General features: G+C 40.7%; 1 protein-coding gene across 1 annotated transcript in view; it reads right to left on the bottom strand.

The window, feature by feature from the left end:
* Positions 1 to 251: 251 nt before the first annotated feature.
* Positions 252 to 27,675, bottom strand: part of ANKH (ANKH inorganic pyrophosphate transport regulator) — a 46,658-nt gene continuing 19,234 nt past the window's right edge. Inside the window, exons 8-12 of the mRNA XM_026841386.1 lie at positions 25,681 to 25,776; positions 6,532 to 6,661; positions 5,367 to 5,490; positions 4,677 to 4,776; positions 252 to 2,603 (exon numbers count right to left, since the gene is read on the bottom strand). Of these exons, the coding sequence (XP_026697187.1) occupies positions 2,487 to 2,603; positions 4,677 to 4,776; positions 5,367 to 5,490; positions 6,532 to 6,661; positions 25,681 to 25,776 (567 nt within the window). The 3' untranslated portion in view covers positions 252 to 2,486. The remainder of the gene's footprint in view (positions 2,604 to 4,676; positions 4,777 to 5,366; positions 5,491 to 6,531; positions 6,662 to 25,680; positions 25,777 to 27,675) is intronic.

Raw genomic sequence — 27,675 nt, 5'->3', positions numbered from 1 at the left:
ACCAAAAGAAATATTACACAAAAATATTTTCTTGCTTTATCTCTACAGTTCCTGAAAAACTGCATCTTGTGGACTTAGATACAAACGTACTGGAGAAACCGAAACTACGTGAACAGAGAAGACCTCAAATGGCCACTGCGATCTGTAACAGTCTATATACACATTATATACATATGACTGTTTGAGAGCCTGTATTCATGAATGTGTACAGTCTACATACTGCACAAAGTTAATTTGTCTGAGGGGTTTTATTTAAACTACCATCAGAAACAAGGAGAACAACCTTGTGGTGGCACAGAAAGTGTGTGGGTGCTGGATTTAGTCACCGTCCTAGTGCCACTGCTCATTAACCATGACTGATTTTGCAAATCTGCCATTCAACACAATAATTTCTACATTTTTTTCCGATTGCATTTGTACATGTAACAAATTGGTACAAATGTTTACAGTAAGATGTAAAGTTCATTGATACAATGCCTTTCATGATGGCCGTAACTGGTTACTAGCCAACCGTAGTTTTTTAGAGACATTTTTAGCTGAAGTTGGAAAAATAGGAAATGTATTGTAGCTTAAAATAAATGTACATAATATACAATATATATATTTATACACATGTGTATGTCTACATACACATATATTGATATAACATTTAAAGTAATGTTTAGTTTTATCAGTTCTCTGAGTGCTGGGACTACCTGGCAAATAAATCTAGAAACAGAATTTGTCCACAATTAAATAATCATTTCCATAACTTATAAAAATATACTTTTACTAAATAAGGTTTAAATTAACTGACTTATGGATATATCATGGAGGATAATGGTTTCTAGACTCTGGCATGGTTAAATCTGAAAGAAACCAAGCTACTACAGACCAGTAACGAATGCTGCCCCGCAGCCAAACACAGCACAGAAATACAAGCTGCTGCTGCAGCCATCGCCGTGGCACCCAAAATCTCTCTGGTTCAGTCATCTCTTATACAGGCTTCATTTCCACCTGATACAAGTTGCCCACCCGACTTCGTGCCCTGTTATTTAAGGCCCACTCCAACCACAACCACACAGCATCTGCCGCCTTCTCCAAGTACAGCACTTGCTGACTGATGGGAGCAGCTTCCCACTTCCACGCAACTCTTGCCTTGAGAGCTAACACATTATCAAAGTCCCTAATTAGCAACTTGGAGGACCATCAGTACTTGAGCTTCACCAAATGGATTTTGATCTACTGCATAGGTAAATATTTTATAGCAAAACATACATATATGTGTGTTTGTGTGTATATGTATATATACATATACACAGACACGTGTGTGAGTATGTGTACATCTTTATAGAAAAAATTTCATGGAGCTATGTGTAGTAATGCGATATACCAAGGTATCCTGCATACCTTATCTGATTTTTTAAAAATATATAGGCACCAGAAATAAGTATATAGAGCAAATCAACCATTAAAATTAAAGTTAAATCAGTGGACAAGAACTTTGGTAAAGCTTGTCATTATTTATTTTTTTAAATTCAAATACAGTCAAAGTCTTTCAGTTGCCATCACCCTCTTCACAAGAGGAAAGTGCATGGGTTTTTTTCTAAAGAAAAATTATACGTAAGGTGGGGCTTAACGATTCAAGACAATTCTGAATTAAATGTCTACATTTTCAAAAGATTACTAACTTTCTGATGGAACGAAAGCTAAATAGAGTTCTTGTCCCGTGTGTATTTCATTTATTGTACGCATATATATATATAAATATATATATATGTCTCTGTCTATGTACCTGTGTGTGTATATACACATCCACACACTTTTAACATGAGAGAGGAACCTGTTTTTCTCCACTTTGTATGTGGAGACTTACACATTCCTCCGTCTTGTACCCTGTGCAGTATAATCTCTAGTGATGAGGCCAAACAAAAAGATATAGTTCACCATAGTATATTAGTTTATGTAGCAAAGTCATTTTCAAGCAAGTAAAATAAAGCTCTGTATTCCAAACTTCTTTTCCTTTACATTTCTCATAAAGAAAAGGAAGGAAAAGGAAAGAGGGGAGGGAATAGGATTATGGCAGTAGCATTGAGCCAGTGGCATGTGTGCATGTGTGAGCGTGCAAGCGCATGCACGCGCACACAAACACACACACACACACACGCACGGAGAGCAGGGCTTTGGTTGACAAATGCAGATTGTCCAGAGAAGGTGGATGCATAAGTAAGGAAGACTCTACAGTGATGCAATTGTATCTTTTATGTTTGCATGGAGTGAGAAAACAAATTCAATTGGAAAAAAAAAAAAAAAAAAGCAAAGACCTCTTTTTAGGTCCCTCATCAGTGAGAGCATACTCAGTATGCTAGAGAATTTATCTGAAACCTTTTAAATCAAGGCCTCTTTATTACAAAAATAAAAACGAACAAACAAAAACATATGAGAGACGACAAGATGCTGAAGTGTCACTCCAATCGTCCCTGCAGAGAACAATTGCATCCCATTTATTATTCATTCTCTTCTCTCATTTCTACGATGTCTGTCATTTCCTCTGTGTGAGGCATGTCGGTCATTGCAGAGTCTTCACCTTCAGTAGCTGTTTCATTCTCATTCCGCTTCTTTTTCTAGATTGAAACAAGCATTCAGAAACCTATCAGTAAGTGGTGCATGGACACAGTCCTACAAACTCCGGGCACTGGGAGAAGCGAGATGGTGTTATTAAAAGCTAGAATATTTGTGTCATATTTGTGGCTTGTCACTAATAAACTGGCTTAACTCAGAACGTTTCCATAACCTTACTGGGGTTCAGTTTTCTCCTTTCTAACATAAATCCAATAATAGAGGCATTTCTTATGCTAAGCAACATGCAAAACAGGCTCCAGCATGACTGGAGGGAAGAGAGCATCTGGAATCTTTTACATCACAGAGTTTTTATTAAAAAAAATAAAGAAAAGCAAACACAATATGAGAGAAGATAAGATGCTTTAGGCAGGGAAGACAAAGGTGACAACCTAATTTCTCAAATGTCAAACCAGGAATTTTATAGTTGTGAGCATTCTGGCTTTTCTTGGTATTGCTGATCCACTGTGATTCCCCACACCAACAAGACCAATTAATATTAGAGTATTTTTGGCTAGCAGGAGCAGGAGGGCATTCAAGAGTCCTATGATTCATCCAGGATGTCCTGGATTAGCAAAGCTAAGAAGCATTCAACCTCACTACAAAACAAGTTGAAGCATCTGTTCCTTGTTACCCATTTCTCAGCAGGCTGATTAGTTTTACAGAAAACACTTGTACAGCTGACAAAAAAATCCCCCACAGGTATTAATGATTCAGCTGAGTTGGGCATATCAGAGTTTCAAAATTTCAGAGGTGTCTACATAACATTCGATTTGCAGCTCTCAAACACTGCCCACTTATTACCACTGTAGGTGAAAACAAGTTGGTGTATACAGCTACTGGCTGGCTCTGCCACTGTCACACTGTCTGTTGAGATGTTGCTGTCAGCTACATACTAACTCTGGTAAAGGAATAAATTAGGTTGGCACAGTTACGATTCCTACTACCTGCCTTCATCACTGAAAAAAATTAAGCACCATGTCCTTAGCCAGGAACACTCTATGAGCTACCACTTTAACAAATAATCAGTGAGGGGGTTAGTCCAACCAGATACATGTTGTGAAACCACAGGCCATCACAGCCGTTTCAGTGCCTACAGGTTTTACTCATTGGTTCTCAAGAAAAACATGACAGAGATCAAGGTCTTCTATTTTCTTACGAACCTTGTACACTTTGGTCTATTGCCATGGCCTGAACTGTCAATATACATCAAAACTAGTTTTAGTTTGTTGCAACATAAGGCTTTTAGATACTCCACCTTCCGCAGTTTTTTTTTGCTAAAAACAGAAGTGGTGGGCATCTTCACTTAGTAAAAAGGACCTGGTGCCCTATACAGTGCCTTGAAAACATAACTGGAAGGACACAACATGCAGGTACTGAGATGTACCCAGTCACCCTGCCAATACTTGTCCTGTGTTTGACTTAATTTAGTGGAATATTCTTTGAAAGCCATGTTTCACTAGTCTTATGTATATGCAGGACTGCAGTGTGTGACATATGTAAAAGTATGCCTATGAGAAATCCTCACCTGTTTATGAGCTCTTATCCTCTACTGCTGCAGAAGTATATCTTGTTTTAAGCCACTTTAGATGGCAAAAAAAACCCAACCTGCTGTACTTTTGTCCATTTTCAGCAGAACTGGTTTCATAAAGAAATAAAAGTATACATACAGCTATATATATACACATACACATGGATATAGTAAGCTTGGATGAGTGGTTCCTTTGTCTACATAAAGAAGACATGTTGCATGGTAGTAGCTGATCTACAGTGCAAAATAGGTGGTGGTAAGGTCATGATATCCATGATACACATGTTTTGAGGAGCAAGAGGCTTACTTCAAAGCAGTGTGTCCCATGGCCTGAATGTCCACTAGCAGCTGGAAGGCACCTTTTTGTTTTATTTCAACCCAAAGAATTCCCAAGTTGCACACTTTTGAGACCGCACAGGGAAGCTAACCAAATTCAGTAAATGGAGATGCCGTGGAGTTGTATTTCAAAAGTGTACTCTTAATTTGAACTCAAATCCATTATATTTATCAACTGCTTTCACAAGATCCTGCAGAGCCCAATTCTTACCTGTTTCCGATAGACGTAACAGGCTGCTATTGCAACCATGGTGGATTCTCCTACAAAACCAGCTAGAAGGGATCCTACTCCAAGAGTGGCTCCATGAACTCTGTGGGTGGCATAAAAAGAAAGTAGTCATGGTTGTGTGAGAATGAATAATTCATAACTATATTTTCACTGGCATATAGAACCAATCTGTTGTTAGAAATACTTCCTTCGAAGACATAATACTCTGGCAAAGAGAATAACTGGTATTTGAAAGAAATTTTCTGTTTCTTAATGGCTTCACTGTTTAGTAAAAGAACCACATTCTGAATCAAATTATGGACTAAGAATTTAAAGTCTTGTACGGAGTGCTGTAGAATAGATTATTTAACTTATAAACAAGATATTCTTCCATTAGTTTTCTTAACAGTGCATTTTATAACATGGAAATAAATTCCCTCTAGGACATTTTTTTGCCTCTTTGACATTTGTGTATTTTTTCAAAGGGGACATCACTATTGTGCCTGTCTAGAGCAGTCACACTTGTAAATCCGTAAATGTTTCTTTTCCAGACATTGATGCTATTTAGGCTTTATATTATGGTTAGTATTTGGGGAAAATATTCTGAGCTATGCAAATTCAGCTATCAAGTGATAGGGAAAAGGAATGAGGAGGAAAGCAAACCCTTCAGCTCTGTGGAGAATAATGATTTACCCCAAGTAAGGCAGCACAATGAGACTAGCGATGAGGACGATAATTCGCAGCACAGAGCTGGGTGCCAACACAAATGTCTTCTTCAGAGTCATCAGCCAACCAGTCAAGTGCGCTCTGACAGTCACTGTTCATAAACAGGGGAAGGGGAGGGGATGGGGAGAAAGAGAGGCAAGAGTAGTAAAAAAAGTGTCAGTCATCTCATATGAAGCTTTTTCATGCAGAGAGCACTGTTCAGAAATAACCATGGTGAAACTTGTTTCTGGTAACTTTGCACATTGGGAAACTCTACTAGAAACGAAGTGGATCTTGTATGCAAATTGCTTTAATAGACTGGTTTTTGAAAAAAAAAAACCAAAACCAACAAAAAACCAAACACCAAAAAAGAAGCCAGTTATGGACAGCAATCTCTCCTAAGAGCTGCTCTCTTACGACCAATTTGTTAGATGGTCCATTCTGTTTTCTTCATTAAAAACACACTATCCCCTTCCCTGAAGAGAAAGCATACCAAGGAAAATTTTCCCTCTAGTTCCTGTGTGGTACATGGTGTAACAGCTAGGCACAGAAAAAGGTATCTACATGAACCTATTCTTGTATTTGTACTTTACCTTTATTACAAAACTGTCTTGTCATATAAGCAGAAAACACTACATGATGCAGCACTTAATTATGGAAGTTAGAAAGTTTTTGAGGGGAAACATTTTGATTATGACTGTCAAACTTGTCTCTCTCTTGAATAGGGGCATTATCTTTATTCTATATTGTTTATGCTCTGATGATATCTGAAAGAGCTGCTGAGTCTGGCATCAGAAGGGGAGACTAATGGAGGTGATGTTACTGTGGAGGCAGACCTAGAAACTATTCCAAATAGTTAATTTCAGCCTTGGCACACTGCCATTCATGTGTGTGTTCTCAGTCAACTACAACAGACAGAATTCAGGCTTTACTTCTGACAGTCAGGAATCCACCTAATGACAGACAGCTCTTACTGCAATATTTGCATCTTGACTACTGATGTAAATAGTCTTTGTCTACACCAGCTTCAATAAAAAGGTGTTACTTATGCTAGGCATGCATTTAGCCACTCTTGTATGTACAGAAATGCCAGATTCTGACCATGCCTCACAGCTGGTTTGGTTTTGATGTTACAGTTTTAATTTTTTTTTACCTGGAACTGGAAAGAAGGAGAAGATGCGCAAAGGAACAACACACAGCTCTGCAAAAGCGAAGTCTACTCCAATTATGTCAACTAAAATCTTTTCTGACACGTTTGGCGTCCAAAACATCACAAAACAGAGCTAGGAAAAACAAAATTAAGAAATGTTTATATTTCAGAAAATAAGCACAACAAAAGATAGGCCCTCCTGGTCTAAAATTTCACTGATGGGTATAGAGTATATTTCTACTTAGCTTGCATATAAATATACAGTATATTTATACTTAGCTTGCATTCAAATACACAGAGTACGTAAGTGTACATGAGAGGCATGTTAACTTCAGAAACAATTCCTACTCTTCATGTGCTTTACATACCAAGACTGACGCACATAAAAAGAATTTTTAAGGTGCCTGCAAATGGTTGTATGTGAATGGTCTAAATGTTACAAAAACATTAAGAAACTTGATTTTTACAGAACTTGTTCTGATTAAGACACCCATATTCCTAAACAGATTATCAAATGTTTTAGTAACTAAAGGTTTGAAGTATTCCAAGACCCAGAGATCTGACCTACTTTGTTATTTAGCTTTGGTTTTGTGATTAAAAAAAGCTTTTTCTTCCTGTTATTGTCACAGTAAAGCAGATGTTAAGGAAGCAAGCTGACTGAATGGGGCAAAACTTGTGACCTTAAATGCTCTGGAGCTCCTCTTATCAGGTTACAAACCAGTGTACCAGGTAAATTATGTGCACTGGCTGTACAACCTGATGGCTCTATAAGACTCTATAACCACTCTCTTATAATTCAGCCTACAAGCTAGTATCACAGTATCTAGCTCTTCTCTTTTTATGCAGTTGTCACATCCCTACATGTACAGATGGCTCTTAAAGCTAGTCTTTGAAGTCCCACTACCTCCAAGACAGCTGGCATTTCACTCTCATTCTTTGGCTACGTGTCAGAGACTGTCCTTTCTGTTTAGCCTACGAGTACCCAGATCACAGAAGTTTCCCAAGGTCTGTGACAGAGTGGCCTGTGGGAGGTCTCACGTTCTGACTGCCTGTTGTGGTGAACAAAACATTTCACTGTCCTGCAAAAAGGCTCATCTTCAGTTTTCTTCTCCACTTCTTAGGGAGGAACCACTATTTATTTTTCACAATTGAATGTTTTATTTGACTAATTTGATGCTGTCTTGCACTGTATATCCATCACCTATACAGAGAGTAGTAAGTGGAGGAAGGTAAGAGCAGAAGACAAATGAACTTAAGCATGGATTCTTTTTCTTTTAGCCAGCACTTCTCTCTCCCTGACAAACTACTTATACAGGGTACAACTGAAGCAGAGGGGACAATCTAGAGCAGAGAAGGTTGTGTGGCTGAGATTCCAGTTATTAAAAAGTAACTGTACAGTGACAGAGCAAATTCTTTTCATTGTTGCAGACACCATTAGGCAGACTGTAGTGATTTGTACTCTCACTGAAAATGACCTGTAAAGCAACAATACAGGGCATACTTTGTTAACTCTTCCTTCAAAGTCCAATAAACAAAATAAGATGCGAAGATGTCCGCTCTTCAATTGTAATTTGCTGTTTTCATGAAAGCAAAGACCTTTAAACTGGTTGTACTGCACAATGCCATTAGCATCCTACTAAGCAGTGTAGTTACTGCTGCTTTAAGATTCCATACATCTATGCTAACAGCAAAGTCTGCCCACTACTAGTAACAGGCAAACAGAGCAATCTTTCCTTCTTCAACAACCACCTAAAAAGAGTATGCTAACATGGTTAGACAGACAAACAAATGACTGACCAAAAGCATTGTTCTCAATGTTGTTCACTTTGAAGTTAAAGTTTGTTTCTGGCCTTAAGACCATGCTCAATCTCCATCCAGGTCTTACAGGAGGAAGATCAGTTTGCAAATCAGGAGTAATGACTTATACCCAGGTGGTATGCAGTCATTCCTCCACAGCTGTTGCAAACTGCGGTCCTCCCCACCCTCTCCTATCATCAGCAAAGAGTCAGTGCTGATAAATGGCTTCAAAAAGCACTGACATAGCAGCTGGTGGGTAAAGACAGCAGTGGCTGCTAGGCTCAAGAATAAGCAGCTTGAGGAGGTGAGGCATGGCAGCAGAAGGACCTTCTATTTCTGTCTCAGCATGTTTCTATCTTTTTTGTTGCAATGCTGATAACTAGTTTCATTTTGCTCTCTCATGAGCAGATGATATTCTCATTTCAGGGAACAAAGCCTCGGGAAAAGAAATTAATGTTTTGCATCATGCAAGCCCTTTGCAACTTAACTTCTAGAGTACTTGCAACTTGAGAAGTTTCTGTATTAGTTCAAACACAAATTTGAAATGTGGTGGCAAAAACTACTTCAGGAAAACAGTAACACTAAACATGCAAAGGGGGGAAGGTATTTTGGGTAATGATTTTATTACAGATGAGGTATGTTAAAAGTAGGATGAACTCTCAGCTCTTTGGTGATGCTGGGTGGTCTGTATGATGTTTGTGATTTACCTTGGTAAAGGGTGAAGACTGATCAGAGAAGAGACCGGAGAAGACGGTAACAGATGAAATGATGCAAGTAGTTCAGTGAAATGGGGGGTGTGGCACACACAGTTAGAGATGGGGTCTATTGGAGTAAGTGGCACTAACTTCCCAGGTCTCAGATGAGGAAAAATTTTTAGGAAATAGATTTAGTTACAGTATGTCTTCTAACTTTCTTTTAGTTCAACACTGTTTCCCTCTCCTCCCTATGTCTTTCTGCATGTCTACAAGGTTAAAAATAGAGCAGATAGCTTGGGTAGGGTTACAGTTATACCTTATTTCAAGAGGTGAAGATGAAACAGTAAAAGTTTCTGCACAGGCTAGCAACATGCATGCATAATGGCACTGCAGCTTCAGGTTGCAATTGCAGTTGGCTGCAATGGCTTTATACAGTAATGAATATTGTATTTGGAACCTCTACTGAGGCTGAAGTATTTTAATGCTTTGGAAGTAAGGATTTTGCTTGTGGAATTCTAGCAAGAGAGTTGATTTATTTTTCTGTTATCTTATGGTATGAGTGCAGCATGATATTAGGTAGTTTTGTTAAAGCCTTTGATCATTTAACTGAACAATGATGAGTGCTTTAAAAAGACAGGAAAAAATGAAGATATAAATGGGAGAGTGGAACTCTACAGAAAAGACACAGGCCTGAATAAAGACAGTAATATTTCTTATGGTGTTATCTCAGTACAAACAACAGCAGCGTAAGCATTTCTGGAATTGTTTTAATAATTTGAACTCATCTGAAGGGTTGTGTTATTGAGTAATGTGCCTTTAACTGATCTACACAGCAGTAAAATTTGAAAGACTTTACTAAATATGTCAATAATTTACAGCACTGTAAGCAAATCAGTACAGCTGTATTAGATCAGATCAAAGCCCCAGCTAGATTAGTACCATCTTCCTGCTAAAGGTCACTGGGGGTTGCTGAAGGAAAAGACACAAAGAGCAGGGCAAGTGCAAAGTAAGAGAAGCCCTTCTCTGGCTTCATGGTCTGAGTTGCTGGCACTTAGGAGTTCAGTAACTGTGGGGCACCTTCATCCCATGCAGCATTATCTTGTGATTACAACATATAAAAAATCAGTGATTTTTTTTCAATCTGGTTGTGTCTTAAAAACAAGTCAAAAGCCCTCTTGTTTGCAGTTAGCTGTGCTTGCTTCCATGTGGACCTTGCTATTCTCAGCTAGCAAGTTTAGCACCTAGGCATACTAACAGGTTACATGTCAAAAACTTCTGCTGTTGACTAGCCTGACAGAATGCACCAAACCTTTGTTCTAGTGGGGAAAGTATCAAACTGCTAGTGCTCAGTTCAACTTCTCTTCCATCTTTTAAGTACACTTCATGCATTTGACTTTCATAGATGATCGTGATGAAAAACTGTTCATGAGATTTTGTTTCAGATGCTGCACGTGTGAGTTTGGATGCTAGTAGTTCTTGAAAACTAAATGCATCTCCTGGAGGCTCCATCTCCATTTATTCCGGTTGCTGACAGGGATTACTAAACCTCAGAGACCTGCTACATAATGCATTATAATACATTATGCTAATAAAGGCTATTGTCATGTGTATAAGTAATCTGTAGGGTGCTAGACTGATTGGCTTTTCGCCATTTGTAGAAAGCTGCCTGTCTTGGGACATTCATTGATAAATATAAAGGCACGAAAGGGTATTCCAGTGAGCTATAAACAACAGTAGAGCATTTCTAAACTTCAGTGCAGTCTCCAGCTAGAGGAAACACTGCCTGATGACAAAGACACAATATGGCTTTATGTTCATCAGAAAGAAGCTATGGAATCCAAAGTGGATGTTTTTAAAAATGTTAGTCACATTCCAATCTGGTATATGTCTAGAATAATAGATTTTACCATGGGGAAGGGTACCTTAACCTGTTAAAAAGTTCCTCTGTGATGAAATGCAGTTCCTATTTTTCTTGTGCAAAACAATTCTCAGCAGATGTTTCCTATCATTTGTTGAACTTGCTATATTTGCAAGTTTGGCTGTCCAAGAGAGGTGTTTTACCCTCAAACTATTGTCCTGTGTATGTATTAAGGATTGCATGTTAACTAATTTAACCCATGCCTTGTTCATGACCTCTCTATTCTCATTTATGCTACACAGTACTTGGTGAGGGTAGAGGAAATCTACTTTACACCTTATACAGCTCAGCTTTGAATTGCACCTCAGATCTTGGGATAGTATCAGTGAAGTTTATCGCTTCTGTTAATATGGAAGAATATAAGTCATCTGATTTTGATTACTGAAGTGTGCAATAAACAAATCAAAAAGTAGCCTCAGTCTTATGTGGTCTGATCTCCTGATATGCCAAACATCTCCGTGGCCTCCCTCTTTCTCACATGAAAAGAACTTCCAGAATTCTGTCTCCTTTCAGAGCTTGTATCACACTTACAGGATAAACTGATCTTGCAGATATGTTTGCAAGTCAAAAGAATATTTTGTTCTAACTTGTGACAGTGTGAAAAATGGAATTTGACTCCTCTGTTCAACATTCCATTTTGCAAATAGGAAAAAAAATTGTTGAATTATTTAGTGCTGTTCTTATGGGTCTTCCAAATCCATGCTTTCATTGACCTTGAAAATTTAGTTCTCTAAATGACTGTGTAGTACTGGGGCTTGTCACTCAAACACTCCAGCATATTAATGAAACTGCACTTCTGTATTTTTATAAAGAAGAATAAAACTAACAACAGTTTTGAACTGTTGACTACTAGTACTGAAACTATAGAATAGATATTAGTTACACCCGTTTTCAGACTACAGTTGGAATGTTTTTCTGTGCTGCATATAGCTGTACAACAGAATAAAAATTTCTGATACCTCCTGAAGAATTCATCACTCTGGTCTCTCAAGTAGTTGAGCAACATGGAAAATGTTCAACAGGGTTCTTGTGAAGGAAGGAGATCCAACTACTCATCAATTTACACAAATGCAGGATTTTGTGTTTTATTGTGGACCAAAAATCAAAAAGTCAAAGTTTTATCATAAAGACATTATGCCCTGTTGATAGGAAATCGCATGTGAGTTTAACATGAAAATAACCAAGTGAAAAACCTGTTGTCTTCAAAGGCTCAGGGTTTGGGTGTTGTTTTTTGGTTTTTGTTGTTTTGTTTTGGTTTTTTAAGCACACTTCTATAAATAATAGAAAAGTTCTTTGGAAGCTGTGGAGGAATTGCTGGGTATGGTGTAACACTAGAGGCCAGCATCACTGGCTCGCTGTGGAAGCTTACTGCACACCACAGCCTGGTTCACACCAGAATGGACCTGCAGAATCCTATGCTCTCTTTGCTGCGAATCATGTAAGAGGCTAGTCTTTGCACAGCCACCCCAGTTTTGAGGAGTTTTTGATATGGGGGGGGAAAAAAAAAAAAAAGTGTTGATCAGTCCAAATGGAGGAGTTGAAGGTTATCACAGCCTGACGCTCTGTTGGAATAGATCATGATGTACTCATGTGTCCTGGAATTCTGAAGTGGGCAGAAAGCAGATTCTTTTCTCGTGTGGGAAATGTAAGGTTTTCAAGATCAGACCAGCCAAAGCCTCAGGGAACCTGCACTGACCTCACAGCTGACCCTGCTTTGAGTCAGAGGCTGGACCTGATGAACTCCTAAGGCCCTTCCAACCCGAACAATCCTGTGATCCTATGAAGCAAAATGCCCTGGATCTGTGTGCAGTAAAATGTCAGACTGCAGTCATATTTGAAAGCAGTTTATCATACTGCTGATGACTTGAATCACAAGGACATTCTCTTATTGCAGTTATCCTTCAGGTGCATGCAAATCAGTATAGATTTCTGTGAACTTTGTGTTCTGCAAAGGGTGGTGTAAAGCTGAAACCAGCCCTCATAAAATTTGCCAAGCAGCAGGGGGAGCAAAAGAGGGAAAACTCCCTGAAGGAAAACTCCCTAGCTTCACATCTTCTGAAATAATTGGTTTCTACAGATCTAAGTCTCCCCGCACTGTTCCCAGCTTCCCATAAAGTTCAGAGTGACAGAGCACAACATTCTTCAGAAATAAAGCTACATCCAGCAGCTGCCCAATATACTGACTCTGATAGCATCAACATGGTGTCGCATCTGCTTTCCCCCTGGCTGCTGCTGAAAATACTTAGGTGGTAATTTTCAGGCTGGGTTGGGTCGCTAATTTAAGATAGTCATTATATCTCCCCATTGAATTACGTTGCTTTATTTTTTTACAGAAAGCAGGATGTTTTACTGGGTAATGCTTCACTTTTAAAAAGTTCAAATAAATCGAAGCTGGCAGATTCCTAGACTCTTTGAAAATTGTTGACTTCACAACTTAAGTCATTTTTTTCTATACCAAGTTTTCTTCAGCCTGTGCTTTCTGTTGCAATTACAGAGTTTGAGCAGAAACATGCTGCAGTGACAATTTTTGACTCTTCCTTTGCTGCTGCTCCAGCCACTCATGCAGAATAGACCCTTTGTGTGAAACCTGAACAATCATGAAGGAGACATTAGTCTCCACCTCACTGGAGCAAACAGAAATCCTTTGTTCTGGGACAAAGGCTCAGTGCAGTACCACGGATGGGACAAGGCCCTCGTGAGGATTTCATAAAGTCAGCCTCTGGTGGCCAGCATCTTCCTGAGCAGGCAGGAATGCTTCCACTCATGTCTGAAATAATTTTTACTGAAGCAGGAACTAAACCTGACCTTGAAAAGGTAAAAAGCTTCTTGAGCAGTTGTTTGCCAATATGTAATTTTCCGATTATTATTTTTGTGCCAGCAGCCTTAAGATTTTAAAAAAACCAATCTGTGAGTTCAGAGACAGGCAAAATCAAAGCAGTGAAAACAAACTCTGGATGGGTAGTATTATTCTAAAAGCTGTCCTTGGCATTCATGTAGCATATGACAGTAAAGTAAAAAGAAAGTGGATTTAGTCTTAAAAGTTAATGCTCTTTTTAAAAATGTGTATATCCTAGACAGGACTTGTGAAATCTCCTTAATACAATGAAGCTGCAATGAAGCCATTGATGAAATCAGACTGAGGAGTGTGGGGCAAATCTATCCCTCTTTTCTTATTTCCTTTCTTTGTATACTCATGAGAAATAACACTGAACTCAGTCACCCAGGGAATTTCGGATACTGGCACTGTTGGCCGCTGGGGTGGTGTCCTCTGAGAGGGACAGGTTTCTTGCCACGACATTTCTTCCTGTGGATTTTACTGCCTCTCAGTCCTCTTATCCCATGACTCTAACAAAGCCCAGTTGTAACCTTTGGTAATAAAGCAATGCAGAGATGTAAAATAAAGACAGCCAATAAAAGATAGGGAAAAAATGAACCTTGAACACAAATCCAGTGGCCTCTGCAATGGCTTAAACTTCTGGCTGCTTTTTGACCTCTGACACTGCATTTCACAGGTATATATGGTAGCAGCAAAACACATGCACGTTTCCCTTCATTTATCTTTAAACTTTGGAGGATAAACTACACGGAAGGCTAAATAAATGCTATACAGTACTTCAGTTCTGAAGAAATTACAGTTTGTACTGTTTTTTAAAGCCAATTGCTAGCTATGCCTAAAATCTTCTTTGTTACAAAAAGGTATTCCTGAAAGCAAGCAACAAATTACAGGAATGGAGAGATACACTGCAGTAGCTACTCCAAGTGTGAAGCTCTTCAGCACTAAACAGGGACAACTGATTATTCTCACAAGCAGAAAAGGAGATATTCAGGGAAAATCTCTAACTGTAAGCATGACCTTGAACAGGGGAGGATGAACTCTTGCTTTAATCCGGATGAACTGGACAAGGTGCTATCAATTACAACTGCTTTAAATTTGGTGGAAGGGGAATGAGGATAGGCAGTATTAATCTATGATTTTATACTGTGTGGCACATCGAAAAATGTCAATTATTATTCAGTCTCTAAAGTTCCACAGTCAGACTTAACTTCCTTAAAAAATGAACAAAAAACCCATACAAAAATCATATAGACTTGTTCAGCTTTAGAAAATAAGAAAGGCTTGCCCTAGTTAATGTAGTAACACAAGCCACTTTAAGAAAGTTTGTTCTTAAATAATCTCCCAGTTATAAGTTCTAGTGCAGCAGTTGGTAACTGATGTGCTGGAACTACAAGGCTAAAAAACTCTAGCTCATGTCCCTGGCCATGTTTGTTAAAACACAAGCATCTCAAAAACTAAAAAGCATTATTGCCATCAGAAGTCATGTTACCTTTCTGATCCAGAATTCAAATTTCTGATTTCTACAGAGTAACTTCGTCTATGCAATGTTATGCTTTGAGCAGATGAACACTGATAATCTCACAGATTTCATTATTTAAATGAAAGATATCATCATAATGAATCCTGTTTCCCACAGTGTGGCTAAGCTGCTTCTCCTAGTAAGGTAGAAATGCTACAGTAGCCAAATCCTCTAGATAGAAGAGATTAATGAGTTTTATAGCTGGGTGTCATATTGCATTCCCCTTTTACAGGAAAGATGTAGAGTATCTGAAAGGCCAAAGCAGTTAAAAGTACAGCTTGTCCTTTTCAGACCTGATGCTATTCCCTTGACCATGAGTAACAAATTCATGAATAAATGAGGCTTTGTTAACTTCAGTCCATTTGTAACTTCTTGTTCAGCTGTTGGGCTCTCCTGCACCATCACTGCACAAAGACTACATCTTTGGCTCTCTCTTTAGCATTAAATATTCTCATGTCTCACCACATCCAACTCCAATCCCTCCCCTTTCCCAATTCCCAGCTTGGCTCTGGTGGGCCATCTTTGGAGTGTCTGCTATCAGTCATCTATGTAAGAGTTGAGATGGACAAGTGGGAAGGTTTTGGCACTGCATGCAGGTTAGGTGTAAAGCACAGAGAGGAATGCCTAAGGGCCTCAGAAATCACATCTTTGTTCTGAAAATGCTTTCTTCAGTTTGTGAGCAAAGAACCGCCATTAGCAGCCTGGAACGTGTATAGCTACCAAAACTATACAAGTTGTAATAACTGGGTGATTTTCTCCGGTATTAACCCTCTCTCAATACACAGAGGAAAACTGTGGCATCAGTCACAAGGAAATAGAAACATTATTTTTTCCCGTTCCCCTTTCCAGCATCTGAATCACTTGAAACTATGGGGATGAGGTGGCAGATAAATGGCAAAAGGCCTTTTAAGTGAGGGCAGAGAAGGAATAAGGGACAAAAAGCCTTGATAGTCTCTTGCATTGGTCAGAATTTGCAAATCACTTTGCTCTATTCTAGGTTGATCTTTACCAAACTTAATTAAATGTGTACACGGAAACCTTCTCACTCTGTTTGCTCAAATGCATAAAGGTGAGGGTGTAAATAAATTCTAGAATTCCTGTATTTTCTTGGTACCTGACAGTCTAATACTGAATTCACAGTAGTACTGGTAACTGACCTCATTTTCTTTAGGAAAGGGGAAAAAAGTTAACTACATTTTTGTGAAAGTATGTTCACATATAATGCTTGTGGCAAATTCTGTTTTAAAATACTTCTTTGCATACCCTCTGGCTATACTGACTGAAGTTCCTAAGGCATCTAAAAATTAAAGCTAATCTTCTGTCAGGTCCTGAATGCAATTTACTGTGTCTTAGCCTTGAAATAAGACCCTTGAGGTGTTTTGTCTCCAAAGATGGAAACAAAGCAAAGTGTACTTCTCTATGTATCACAACTCATGAAGTACATTCATGATGGCTAAATGTCAGCCTGTGTGGGACTCCGGACACCCAGTGAGAGCTGGGAACCAGCGTGCAGTAATTTCACGCTGTGGACACTCTTCTTCTGCCTTCAAAAGGTTTCATCAGTGAAACAGGAATATGTTCCCTGGCATTTCTCAATATGCGAGCCTAATTCATATTACCCTGAATGCAAGCTAAAGATACCTAGTAAGACTGCAGTCAGTCTTGCTGCAGAGATGCAGAGTTCTTTGACTTCTGTCCTGTCCTTTACCAACAGTTGCTTTATTGTCTTGCTGTTTAGCAGGACAGAGTAACTGAAAACATAAAATATATCAGTGTCTTATGTACGCAAGAGCTTTACTCAGGATACTTTATCATGTGGAAAATGAACTTATTGGTAAATGCAGAAAGTGATATGGAATGACATATTTATTAGACTAGAGATTGAAAATTTAAGAGCAAAGGGGCCTACTGAAAACTGGATAGGTTTTGGTGCCCCCATGGGAAAAATCAGCGGCTGGACTGATGGCCGAGAAGTAAGATTTGCTGAGTTCAACTGGAAATTAAAACCTACTGAGTATAAAATGTTTGCATAGCATCAGGGAATATGTTAATAAAATAGTGCTATTGCAATAATATCCTGAGGTGGTATGAATATTCTGTCTTCACTCGCACAAGCTCCGATTTTATCTGCCAGTGCCTACATTTCACTGGCTGGTGAAGCCTTGCTGATCAACAGGGGAGGAGAGTGGGGAAGATGGTATCCACTTAGCAGTTCCTAGTTTGGCATAACCAAATCCAAAGCAGAGCACAAAAGCTTGGCCATCTGGAGTTGCTTTTTAAACAGACGAGGCTTCTCAGCCGGAATGAAACACAGCTGCTTCTTCTCCACAGTGACTGGCTCTAGCTCTTACAGAATTAAGAAGAAATCATCAACTACCCAGTCCTGTATTCTGTACTTTAATTCTTTCATATAGGGAATTTTCACTGTTACACTGGCTTCCTTGTTCTTGATCAGGGGTTTCTTCTTATCTCCTAGGTGCCTGATGTTTTATTATAGAAGATAACCAAGCAGATGATGACTGAAGATTAGGCAAATGATGGGACAGCTTGCAGTAAACTGTCATCAAAAGGAACACTTTCCTCCTCCCCTTTTCAGGCTGAAACCGAATTATCCCATCACAGGGACCCAGCAAAACAAACTCTGTGACTCTGGAGCCCTCTCTGCTGTTTTAAGACTGTGATGGGGTTCCTCTAGTGAATTGTGCAAGATCAGTTAAAGAGCCTACAGTCCCCATCAGTCTGTCCCACTTTTCTGCCCATGGTTGCAGGGAAATAGGAGATGCACAGGCAAACATGTTAAATGCTGCAGCTTAAAACTTCTGATCGTTACAATATAAAAAACCCCACTTATAATTATATATAACTACATTCTGCATATGGTTATATACTTATCAGATACATATTTATAATTACATACACTATACATCAATATATAAGATGAATGTAACTACCAACTGATGAGAGCTTATGCTGCTGTGCTACAAGATGTAAATGCTACAGAGCTGACACAATGCTTGTGTGCTGCTCTTCCTAAGGTGCTGGTAACTTCCAGAAACAAGACAGCTGCCAATAGTAACTCCTTAAACTACAGATGCTCATCAGCAGGAGCCCTTAGAAATCAAGATGTGTTTTATACCCTGCCGAAAGAGTGAGTTCAGATATGAATCTAAATATTACATTTAACAAAATTAATATTTTATTATAGAGTATAAAAATTTGCCTAGTATATGATATCGAAAGTAACATTTTAAGTATTTGAAACATTTTAAAGCTACCATTAGATTCCTCAATTATGAACAAACCTGACTGTAAAGCAAGGTGACCTTTTGACATGTATTGACACACACATATTCAATTCTCAGGTCCAAACGTATAAACCAGTAAACTGACCAGCTGTTAGCTCCTAAGTACATTAAATTTGTAAGCCTTGCATAAACTACAGACGCAGGAATGTAAATGTGAAAGATTTCCCTCCACACTGTCTTTCAGTTTCCTTTTGGAATAGAAAGGAATGAAAAATCACAGGGCAAACTTCAACATCTGGATTTTGTTTCTTAAGTGGTATCCACTAATTAAATATGAGATAGCATTCTACACAATTAGCTCCTCCCCTTAAGAAGTCTGTGTATTCATGAAAACTGCTATTTGCCTTGTTTGTCTGTAACTACATGTCCATTAAAAAAAACCCAGCAAAGCATCATTGACATTCTTTTTATAATACCACTGGTACCATAATACTTAAAGCTGGAGAGAGCTTTGAGCTGTTTATAACAGAACACGTGTTAAAACTGAGGAGTACTGTGCAGCGCTCCTGCTGTACCTGAACCTGGTGACAGATGAATGTGGCGTGGTGCACACAGCATGTCACCCTTGGCACCTTGAGCCTGTCTTATTGGTAAGGGAAAACCTGTGTTGTAACACATAGAGCACTCAAAAATATGAAGATAAAACTAGCCACGTGTCTTGCTGACACTAGCTAACATGAACCATGCAGCTAACAGGGGCTGGTGTTTGGAAATGTATCCCTAAAGCACTGTGGTCTGTTGCAGGTGGGGCTGCTTTAAGAAGAAGCTGAACTGTAGCCCAGTAACTGCTGCTATAAGAACTGATTGCTCCCTCCCTGGTATAAACAAACAAGTAAGCACAGACTATTCTGGGTCATTTTTAGTGACAGTGAGCTAGGGAGTTTTCACAGTGGTCTCTGAGAAACTGCTTTCTCTGACCAGCATCTTGTATGCTGCTCATGCAGTGATCTTGCTTCAGCCACATAAAGCCGGCTGTGCTTTCACCCCAATGGCAGTGACTTAAATGAAGGTGCTCAGAGCTCTTGTTAAGTCAGACACCACTTGCCTTCCAAGTAGACTCTGAGACATGAACAGATGTCACCACTCCCAGGCCTCTCAGAGAGTTAAATGTCCCACTTTCCCTAGTGCTGCTTGCACAATTGATGGCCTGCTTTCAGTTCACAGCACCCGACTTTACCGACTTGAGTGGGGTTTGCACACAGATGTGCGCATGAGGGCATGGCTGTGACCACCACAGGGAGTGGGCAGCAGGAGGTGCAGCGAAAGAGCTTGTGCAGTTCCAAAGGAGCCCTCTGCTCATGACTTTCATATAGCAGGCACTAACCTGCTAGATATACGAAATCAACCCGGAAAGCCTTGCAGCTCAGAGGCAGATGACCAAACGCTAATCGCCATAAGCTGTCAGTAGCTAATATTAGACAGCAAAAAGGATGTGAACTGACTGCAATTTCCGTGTCATCACAGAAGACTTGAGGAAGGGCTCAAGTGGGAAATGGAAACAGAATTAAAAAGAAAGAAGAAAAAAACCCGGTAAATTGGCAGTAGCTCTGCCCTACAGTCTGACTTGGAAAACCCCTAAATTCAGCACTGTGGTGTCTGATCTCAGAGATCCACCACTATTCTAAGAAAGACCCTGGCTGAAGTGCGTCCTATTTGCTGTTACTCCTGCTGGGTAAGGCAGGGTTCCCTGGAGTAGCTCACTCCTTCCACAGCTTGCCCCTCTACACACACCTCACATGCGAGTTAATGCTCTGCCCTGACATAGCAAACCTTTGCTGCAATGGAGAAGTGCAGTAATTTAGCACCCAGACAAATTATTTTGGGATTTCTGCACTGTAATGAGGCTGACACATCCCACAACCAAAGGAATGTGTGCTACAAATGCACCAGTTTTCTTTCTGGGGAATCTTGTGTCTTCACTTAGTTTACAACCATGCAATGATCTCAGGGTTGAATGGTAGGTTCATCTTAACAGGTGTAGCATTAACCAAAATGTTTGTAACAATAATGGCAAGCAACATCATGCACACTCTTTAAGCTGAAAGTAAATTATTAAGCATGCCTTATTTTCTGAAATCAGAACCAGTCTTGCGGCGGGCGGAGGAATCAAGCAGCCGATTCAATGTGAATGATAGAGCAAGCTTCAACTTCATTGATAGAAATCACACCTTATATAAGCAGTCTACAATACACTACTTGCAACTCTATTGGATACATTTAAGAAACTACATTATAATATCTCAGCCATTGGGTACATCTAAAAGGTCACATTATAATATCCCAGCCCCTTGTAGCATCTCTGGTATGCATAAACATCTTTCTTGCTGTGAACCTGCTTCTCTCCCAGGGCTGTTTTCCTCTGACCCCCAAGGTCATAATGCGCCCCAGCTTATCTCTGTGTTCTCACAACAGTCCTCGCTAGCACAACTGAGCCCTGGGTCTTCATCCTTGTTTACATAACTGTACCCTGGGTTCTTTCCTTTGTTTACCTCAGGTGGCTGGGATCGACTTCTGCAGGGAGCTATGGCCGACCAGCTCCTGCAGGGAGCTATGGCCTTGCTCTCTGCAAGCCGTTCTCCAACACAGTCTCTTAACTGTATGGACAAAGTTCTTCAGCTGAGTTCCTCTCCTCTACCATATAAATTTTACATTCAGCTACATAGCCACAAAACAGGACTGTTGGAAGGAGTCACTGCTTACTTACAACCAAAACATCAATACAACTAATCACATCAACTCTCTTACATATTGGGAATCTAATAGCTTCTACTTACAGCCTTGCAGCTTGTCTACAATTTTTTCACTAAGCAATACAATTAATTTCCAGTTTTTGAAGCAGCTTTAATAACAACCTGATGCTTCAAAGCTATGAGACAGTACTTATGATCACACTCAGCAGAACACACTTGCATGCTGCCCAGTCATTCTTGGAAGGCTCAAGTGTAGCCTTTCAGATTCCATGAAGATTTAAAATAAAAACAAAGTTATGTTTCTTAACAAACTATGTTGTGGGTTTTATTTTCTCTGACCCAACACTGCCACTGTCAACACAAGATGAAAAAGTGCTTCTGCTGTAGTAGTAGGTTTACATTACTTCTTGTGCAGGCATGACTGGTCTGTGGAAGGACAGGATATTTTTCTTCCAACTCTATGAAATACCATGTCTTCAGTGACTGGGAGGTTTCTCAAGGTTTTACACCAGGGTTTTACATTGGGAGGGTACTTTCCTGAATAGTTGCTGCTCATACTAAAAGTTTCGCTGTTATTTTTTCCATTGGTTAATGGACTTTATACAATCATAGAATAATAGAATGGTTTGGGTTGGAAGGGACCTTAAAGATCATCTAGTTCCAACCCCCCTGCATTGTCAGGGACACCTTCCACTGGATCAGGTTGCTCAAGGCCCCATCCAACCTGGCCTTGAACCCTTCCAGGGAGGGGGGGGGGGGGGGGGGGGGGGGGCGGGGCACAACCTGTCTGGGCAACCTGTTCCAGTGTCTCCCCACCCTCACAGGAAAAAATTTCTTCCTTAGATCTTATCTAAATCCACCCTCTTTCAGTTTAAAACCATTACCCCCTGTCCCCTTACTACACTCACTCCCTGACAAAGAGTCCCTCCCTGTCTTTCCTGTAGCCCCCTTTAAGTACTGGAAGGCCACTGTAAGTTCTCCCCAGAGCCTTCTCATCTCCAGGCTGAACAACCCTGATTTTCTCAGCCTGTCTTCACAGGGGAGTTGCTCCAGCACCCTGGTCATATTCGTGGCCTCCTCTGGACCCTTTTGAGCAAGTCTATGTCTTTCTTATATTAGGGGCCCCAGAGCTGGACACAGTACTCCACGTGGGGGTCTCACGAGATCAGAGTAAAAGGGCAGAATCCCCTCCCTTGACCTGCCGGCTACACTTCTCTTGATGCAGCCCAGGATACGGTTGGCTTTCTGGGCTGCAGATGCACATTGTTGGCTCACAGTTTTACATCCACCAGTACCCCCAAGTCCTTCTCCACAGGGTTACTCTTAACCCACTCATTGCCCAGCCTGTATTTGTGTTTGGGATTGCCCTGACTTACATGCGGGACTTTGCACTTGGCCTTGTTGAACTTCACGAGGTCCCACCTCTCAGCCTGTCAGGATGGCATCCCTTCCCTGCAGTGTGTCAACCATACCACAAAATGAAGGTGCACTCAATCCTTCCTTTATCTTTCCATCTTCTGGAATCCTTCTATATATGATCCACTGAAAAATGTATTTACATGGCATGTCTAAGTACTTGACTTGCTTTGATCTTTTAGTCAGCCTGGGAGCCTGTTTCCCACTTTCCCTCTGATTCGGACCAACAGTGGTTGCCACTAGTCTGACTGTTACTCATCGCGGTAGAGCCCCTCCAGAAAAATACAGCAATCACCGATGGCGATGGGAGCTCAGCTACAGTGGCCATCTGACCTGGCTGCAACAGAGGCAAGTATGAAGTCCAGTTCTTTAGAACCTGTGGCATGTAATAACTTGAGTTATACCTGTGTTTACTGAGCTTGTGTGCTGAAGCATTTGCAGGCTCAGGCCCTCAAACCAAACTAAGTCTTTAGAGCTCATGTGTCTATTTTTCTGCTCTCTCTGTTGACAAGCAATCCTAAGAATCTGTCACTAGTAGGCAAAAATAGAAACAGCACAGGGAAAGCTATGAACCTCAAAAGTGTTTCAGGTATTTCAGTGCAGACATATCTCTCATGATGAGTCTATGAAAGAACGGGAGAACTTTTGGAAAAAAACCCTGTAAAGTTACAAAACAAAAGCCTACTGCAGTCATTAAAAATTACCCTGCAGAGGATGGTGATGGTAATGTGAGAAGCTCATGATCTATCAGAAACAAGTAAGCTGATAAATGCCCAGAAGGGTTAAGAAAATAGTTCAGAGAAAGCTTTGAGACTGAAATAGTATTCTCAGAACAATTTGTAAGGAGGAAGGCTTTCTCCTTCATGGGTCTCTAACAATAATGACAGACTTCAAGGGAGGCTCCAGCTGTAGAGAATGTAACTGTGGCTTGGCACAGCACACAGGAAAAACTCAAGGTGTGTGATGGGAGCTATCATGAGAGCTGTGGAAAGTCTCCAGACAACGGCCAATTCAATGGCCAATTTCCTACATGCTGTAGGGAATACAAGTTATACAAGTTAGAGCAAGAGCTGCTGGTCTCTAAGCCACATGAAAGAAAAGTTCAATCTTAAATCTAAGAAATTAATAGACAGAAGAGCATGGCCAGCAGGGACAGGGAAGTGATCCTGCCCCTGTACTCAGCACTGGTGAGGCTGCACCTCGATTTCTGTGTTTAGTTTTGGGCCCCTCACTACAAAAAGGACAGTGAATGACACGAGTGTGTCCAGAGAAGGGCAACGGAGCTGGTGCAGGGTCTGGAGCACAGGTCTGATGGGGAGCAGCTGAGGGAACTAGGGGGGTTTAGTCTGGAAAAGAGGAGGCTGAGGGGAGACCTCATCGCCCTCTACAGCTCCCTGAAAGGAGGTTGCAGAGAGCTGGGGATGAGCCTCTTTAACCAAGTAACAAGTGATAGGACAAGAGGGAATGGCCTCAAGTTGCACCAGGGAAGGTTTAGACTAGATATTAGGAAGCATTTCTTTACAGAACGGGTTGTTAGATGTTGGAATGGGCTGCCCAGGGAGGTGGTGGAGTCCCCATCCCTGGGGGTGTTCAAGAGTTGGGTCGATTTAGAGCTTAAGGACATGCTCTAGGTGGGAACTGTGCTAGGCGAATGGTTGGACTAGATGATCTCCAGGGTCCTTTCCAACCTAGATGATTCTGTGATTCTGTGAAAAGATGCCACATTGGCTCATGCAATCACGTCTTCTGATAGTAGCCATCTGTTTAGGGAAAAAGTAAAGGAAACAAAGAGCAGAAGAGATCTCCTAATTCAACTACTGGTGGATTAAGTTGCTTCATTTTCAGCTATGAAATAAGACAGGGAGTACCATATGCCATTTTCTCAGACTGGGACGAGAGGGTGGTGATGGTTACAAATGCTGCAGGCTCAAGTACTGTAAGGTTTCTGTTGATGTAAATGAGTTTCCCTTTATGCTTAGGCCATGTGTGACTCAGCCAAAAAGCTTTACACTAAAAAGAAGGGGAGAGAGAAATTATGTCAGCCCTCTGGCACTCCACAGTAGATTTGTGAACATGGGGACAAGAGAGTTACAAAGCAGCCAGCTACCCCATGGAAGGCACGAAGCACTGGAGATAAAGACAAAACCTGACTGGGATATCAACAGAATCAATTTAGGGACTCTGAGCATCACCTCCTAAAACAATTGCAGCATTTCTCACTTATTTTTCTAGTGTGAGGAAGGACTTTTTCTTTGAGAAACTTATTTTCTAGGTTCCCCTTGGCTTTTGTCCTGCTAATGCAGGTGACGGAGGAGCTGTCATGGCCCTGAGGGCGTTGCCGGCCCTGACTGTCCCTGCCCAGCCCTCGGGGCTCCCTCCACCTGCCCACAGACCAGGGCCCCAGTGTCAGCCCCCCAGGGCCACCAGCCCCTGCCCCAGCAATGCCTCAGCAGGGCCGGTCTCCAGCTCCGCACAGCCCTGCCCTGCCCGGCCATAGGCGCCTCCAAGGCGGGCTCACCCATGGACCCATCTCCCAGCCTGGCTTCAGCCTGTCCAGGGCTGGGGCTGCCCCAGTGCCCCTGGCTGCCCTGCTCCTGCACATGAGACAAACGTGGTTTTTCACTTTCCTGACATGCTGGTTACTAGAAGTTTTGTTCTAAAAAAAAAAAAAAAAAGATAAAGAAAAAAAAGCAGATCTCTGATATGTCCTTGCCTATATGGAGGCTGAGTTGAAATGAAAAGTAGTGAGAATTAAATAAATAACTCTAGCCCTTAAGATATCTAGCTTAAGTTAATGATAGTTGATTTTCTTAGTACTCCAGTACTATGATCACACTCACTCTTCCAGATAAAAACAGCAGAGCTTCATAAGAAAAGACAACTCACCTTTCTTGAACTGCTAGTGCTTTTAGCATTAGGTAGAGAAGAGAATTTTCTGGTTGAGAGAAAAACCAGAGTTGAACAAAGGTTTCTTACCGTTAAGGACAATGCCATGCAAACAAAAGTGAACTTCTTGATATGTGTTGCTGTGACGGTGCTGTTGGTGTTCACCAGTTTATTGCTGGGGTTATTCTAGGGTAAAACAAAGAGATAACGAGCATTAGCTTGGCTCCAGGCTACTGGGAGTCTGACAGCACTCGGGTCATGTGTTGGACCTGACTGTCTATGCCCTTGCATGTCTGCCTTTGCTTGTTTGCTTTTTAACCTAGAGCTTTCTGAGTACTTTGTACCACCACAGAATATTTTCTGCTTAAACTGACACCAACTACTCCTATGGTCACCGAGGGCTGAGTAGTCTCCATGGTTTTCTAAGGAATAAGTCCCATTTAACAAATTCAGCTTTGAAAAAGAGTGATAGCTCTTTCTAAGGAAATTCCATGTGATCTTTTTTACTGTAGTTTAAAGTCTGTAGCATGTTTTCACAGGAAAAATATAGTTTCATTCCCTTTTACCACAGAGTGGTAGCAAATCCATACACCAATGCAAGCACCCTTACTGATCCAATTAGACAAGTAGGTAATATAAACAAAGCTCCTGGAACAGCTGGCTCTGTTAATGCAGTTTAATGAACAGAACATAATTAGGACTATTAGATGTTCCACCTTGAACATGGGCTCTGTACTCACATGGCAGCGAAGTTTTATTTAAAACAACAAAAACCCTCTTCCAGGTGTTTAATATAGCAAATGAAGCTGAAGATTTAAAATTGCCCTCAGGGAACACATAAAAACAAACTAAATGGTTTGTGAAAGGAGAGGATGGAATATCACAAGCAGGGCACCATTAGGAGCCCTGTAGAAACAGGCTATTGGGTCACCTATTTCATTTACCCTGGAACTGTCTGATATACCCAAGTACGTGCCCATGCTGATAAAACCTGTACTATGAGATGTAGTACATTTATTCACCCTTGATGTAACTCAGGTAGAACAGCAGTATCTGTCACAGAGACAGCCTCCTTTAGTAAAGTTACTCATAAGAGAAACAGGAACATCCTGGGAGTGGACAAACCTAAAGGGAGCTCTGTGAAGGGTGCTCCATTTCACACGCATTCAAGTAGTTGATGGAATTTTGCAATTTAAAGCTTTTGTGGTAATCAGTGCCATGATGGCACCTGGACAGCCCCACGCTCCTGCCTAAGTAGCTGCTTGGAAGTGTGTGTGCATGAAGACACAGGTAGGCAACACAGACCTTAAAGCAGGAAGCTACTGGCAGGTCTGCCTTTTTTGGGAACAGGTTATGAAAATTCTCTGTAAACTTTTTTTTATGCATCTCTTCTTATTTCTTGTGTTGCTGTTAGTTTTTAGATATGTGAGGACAGGCCTTGCTTACACTGCTCACAGGTGTGTTTAAACGGACCTGCTGCATGAAACTTTCCAACAAGGCTAAAATAACATAGGGGAAGGAAAGCACACCCAAATCCAGCCATCCAAAAAAGGCTGTGAAGAAAAAGAGTTCTCATTCATTCCTACCTTGCTGCTGCTAACTCTGCCCTTGCTCTATTCCACCCTTTGCTCTAACTCTTGACTGCGTACCCTTTATTCTTATCTCCTGAACACTGTTTAGTTCTTGGATCAAAGCACTATGCAGATTATGGAGCAAAAAAGAGTATCCATTCCCATCTATTAATAAGATAAATATTGTTCACAAGGCCTCTCAGTCAATGTTATTGCTCTGAATCAGACATCACAGTCCATTAAGAGTAATGGCATTATCACCATATAGAACACCCAACAGAGCATAGAATGAGGCTATGTCTGTGTTCATTCAGAAAATCAGTAGTAACCCTTAACCTGAGTGTAACTGCTAGGCCATGAGGTTGCTCTGGACACAGAGTCTCCATAAAAGACTGAAGCAGGATCCTGCATCTCTCTTACAAATGTGAGCAGAGGTAACAATTTTCCAGTGAAGACAAGAATCTGACTTCTCCAGCAGAGCCACTGAAGAGGGGCACAGTATCTGGATTCCAAA

This window comes from Athene cunicularia (genome assembly GCF_003259725.1).
Source record: "Athene cunicularia isolate RWA chromosome 2 unlocalized genomic scaffold, athCun1 chr2_part1, whole genome shotgun sequence".
Lineage (NCBI taxonomy): Eukaryota > Metazoa > Chordata > Aves > Strigiformes > Strigidae > Athene > Athene cunicularia.
This window is presented reverse-complemented; position numbering and strand designations above follow the sequence as displayed.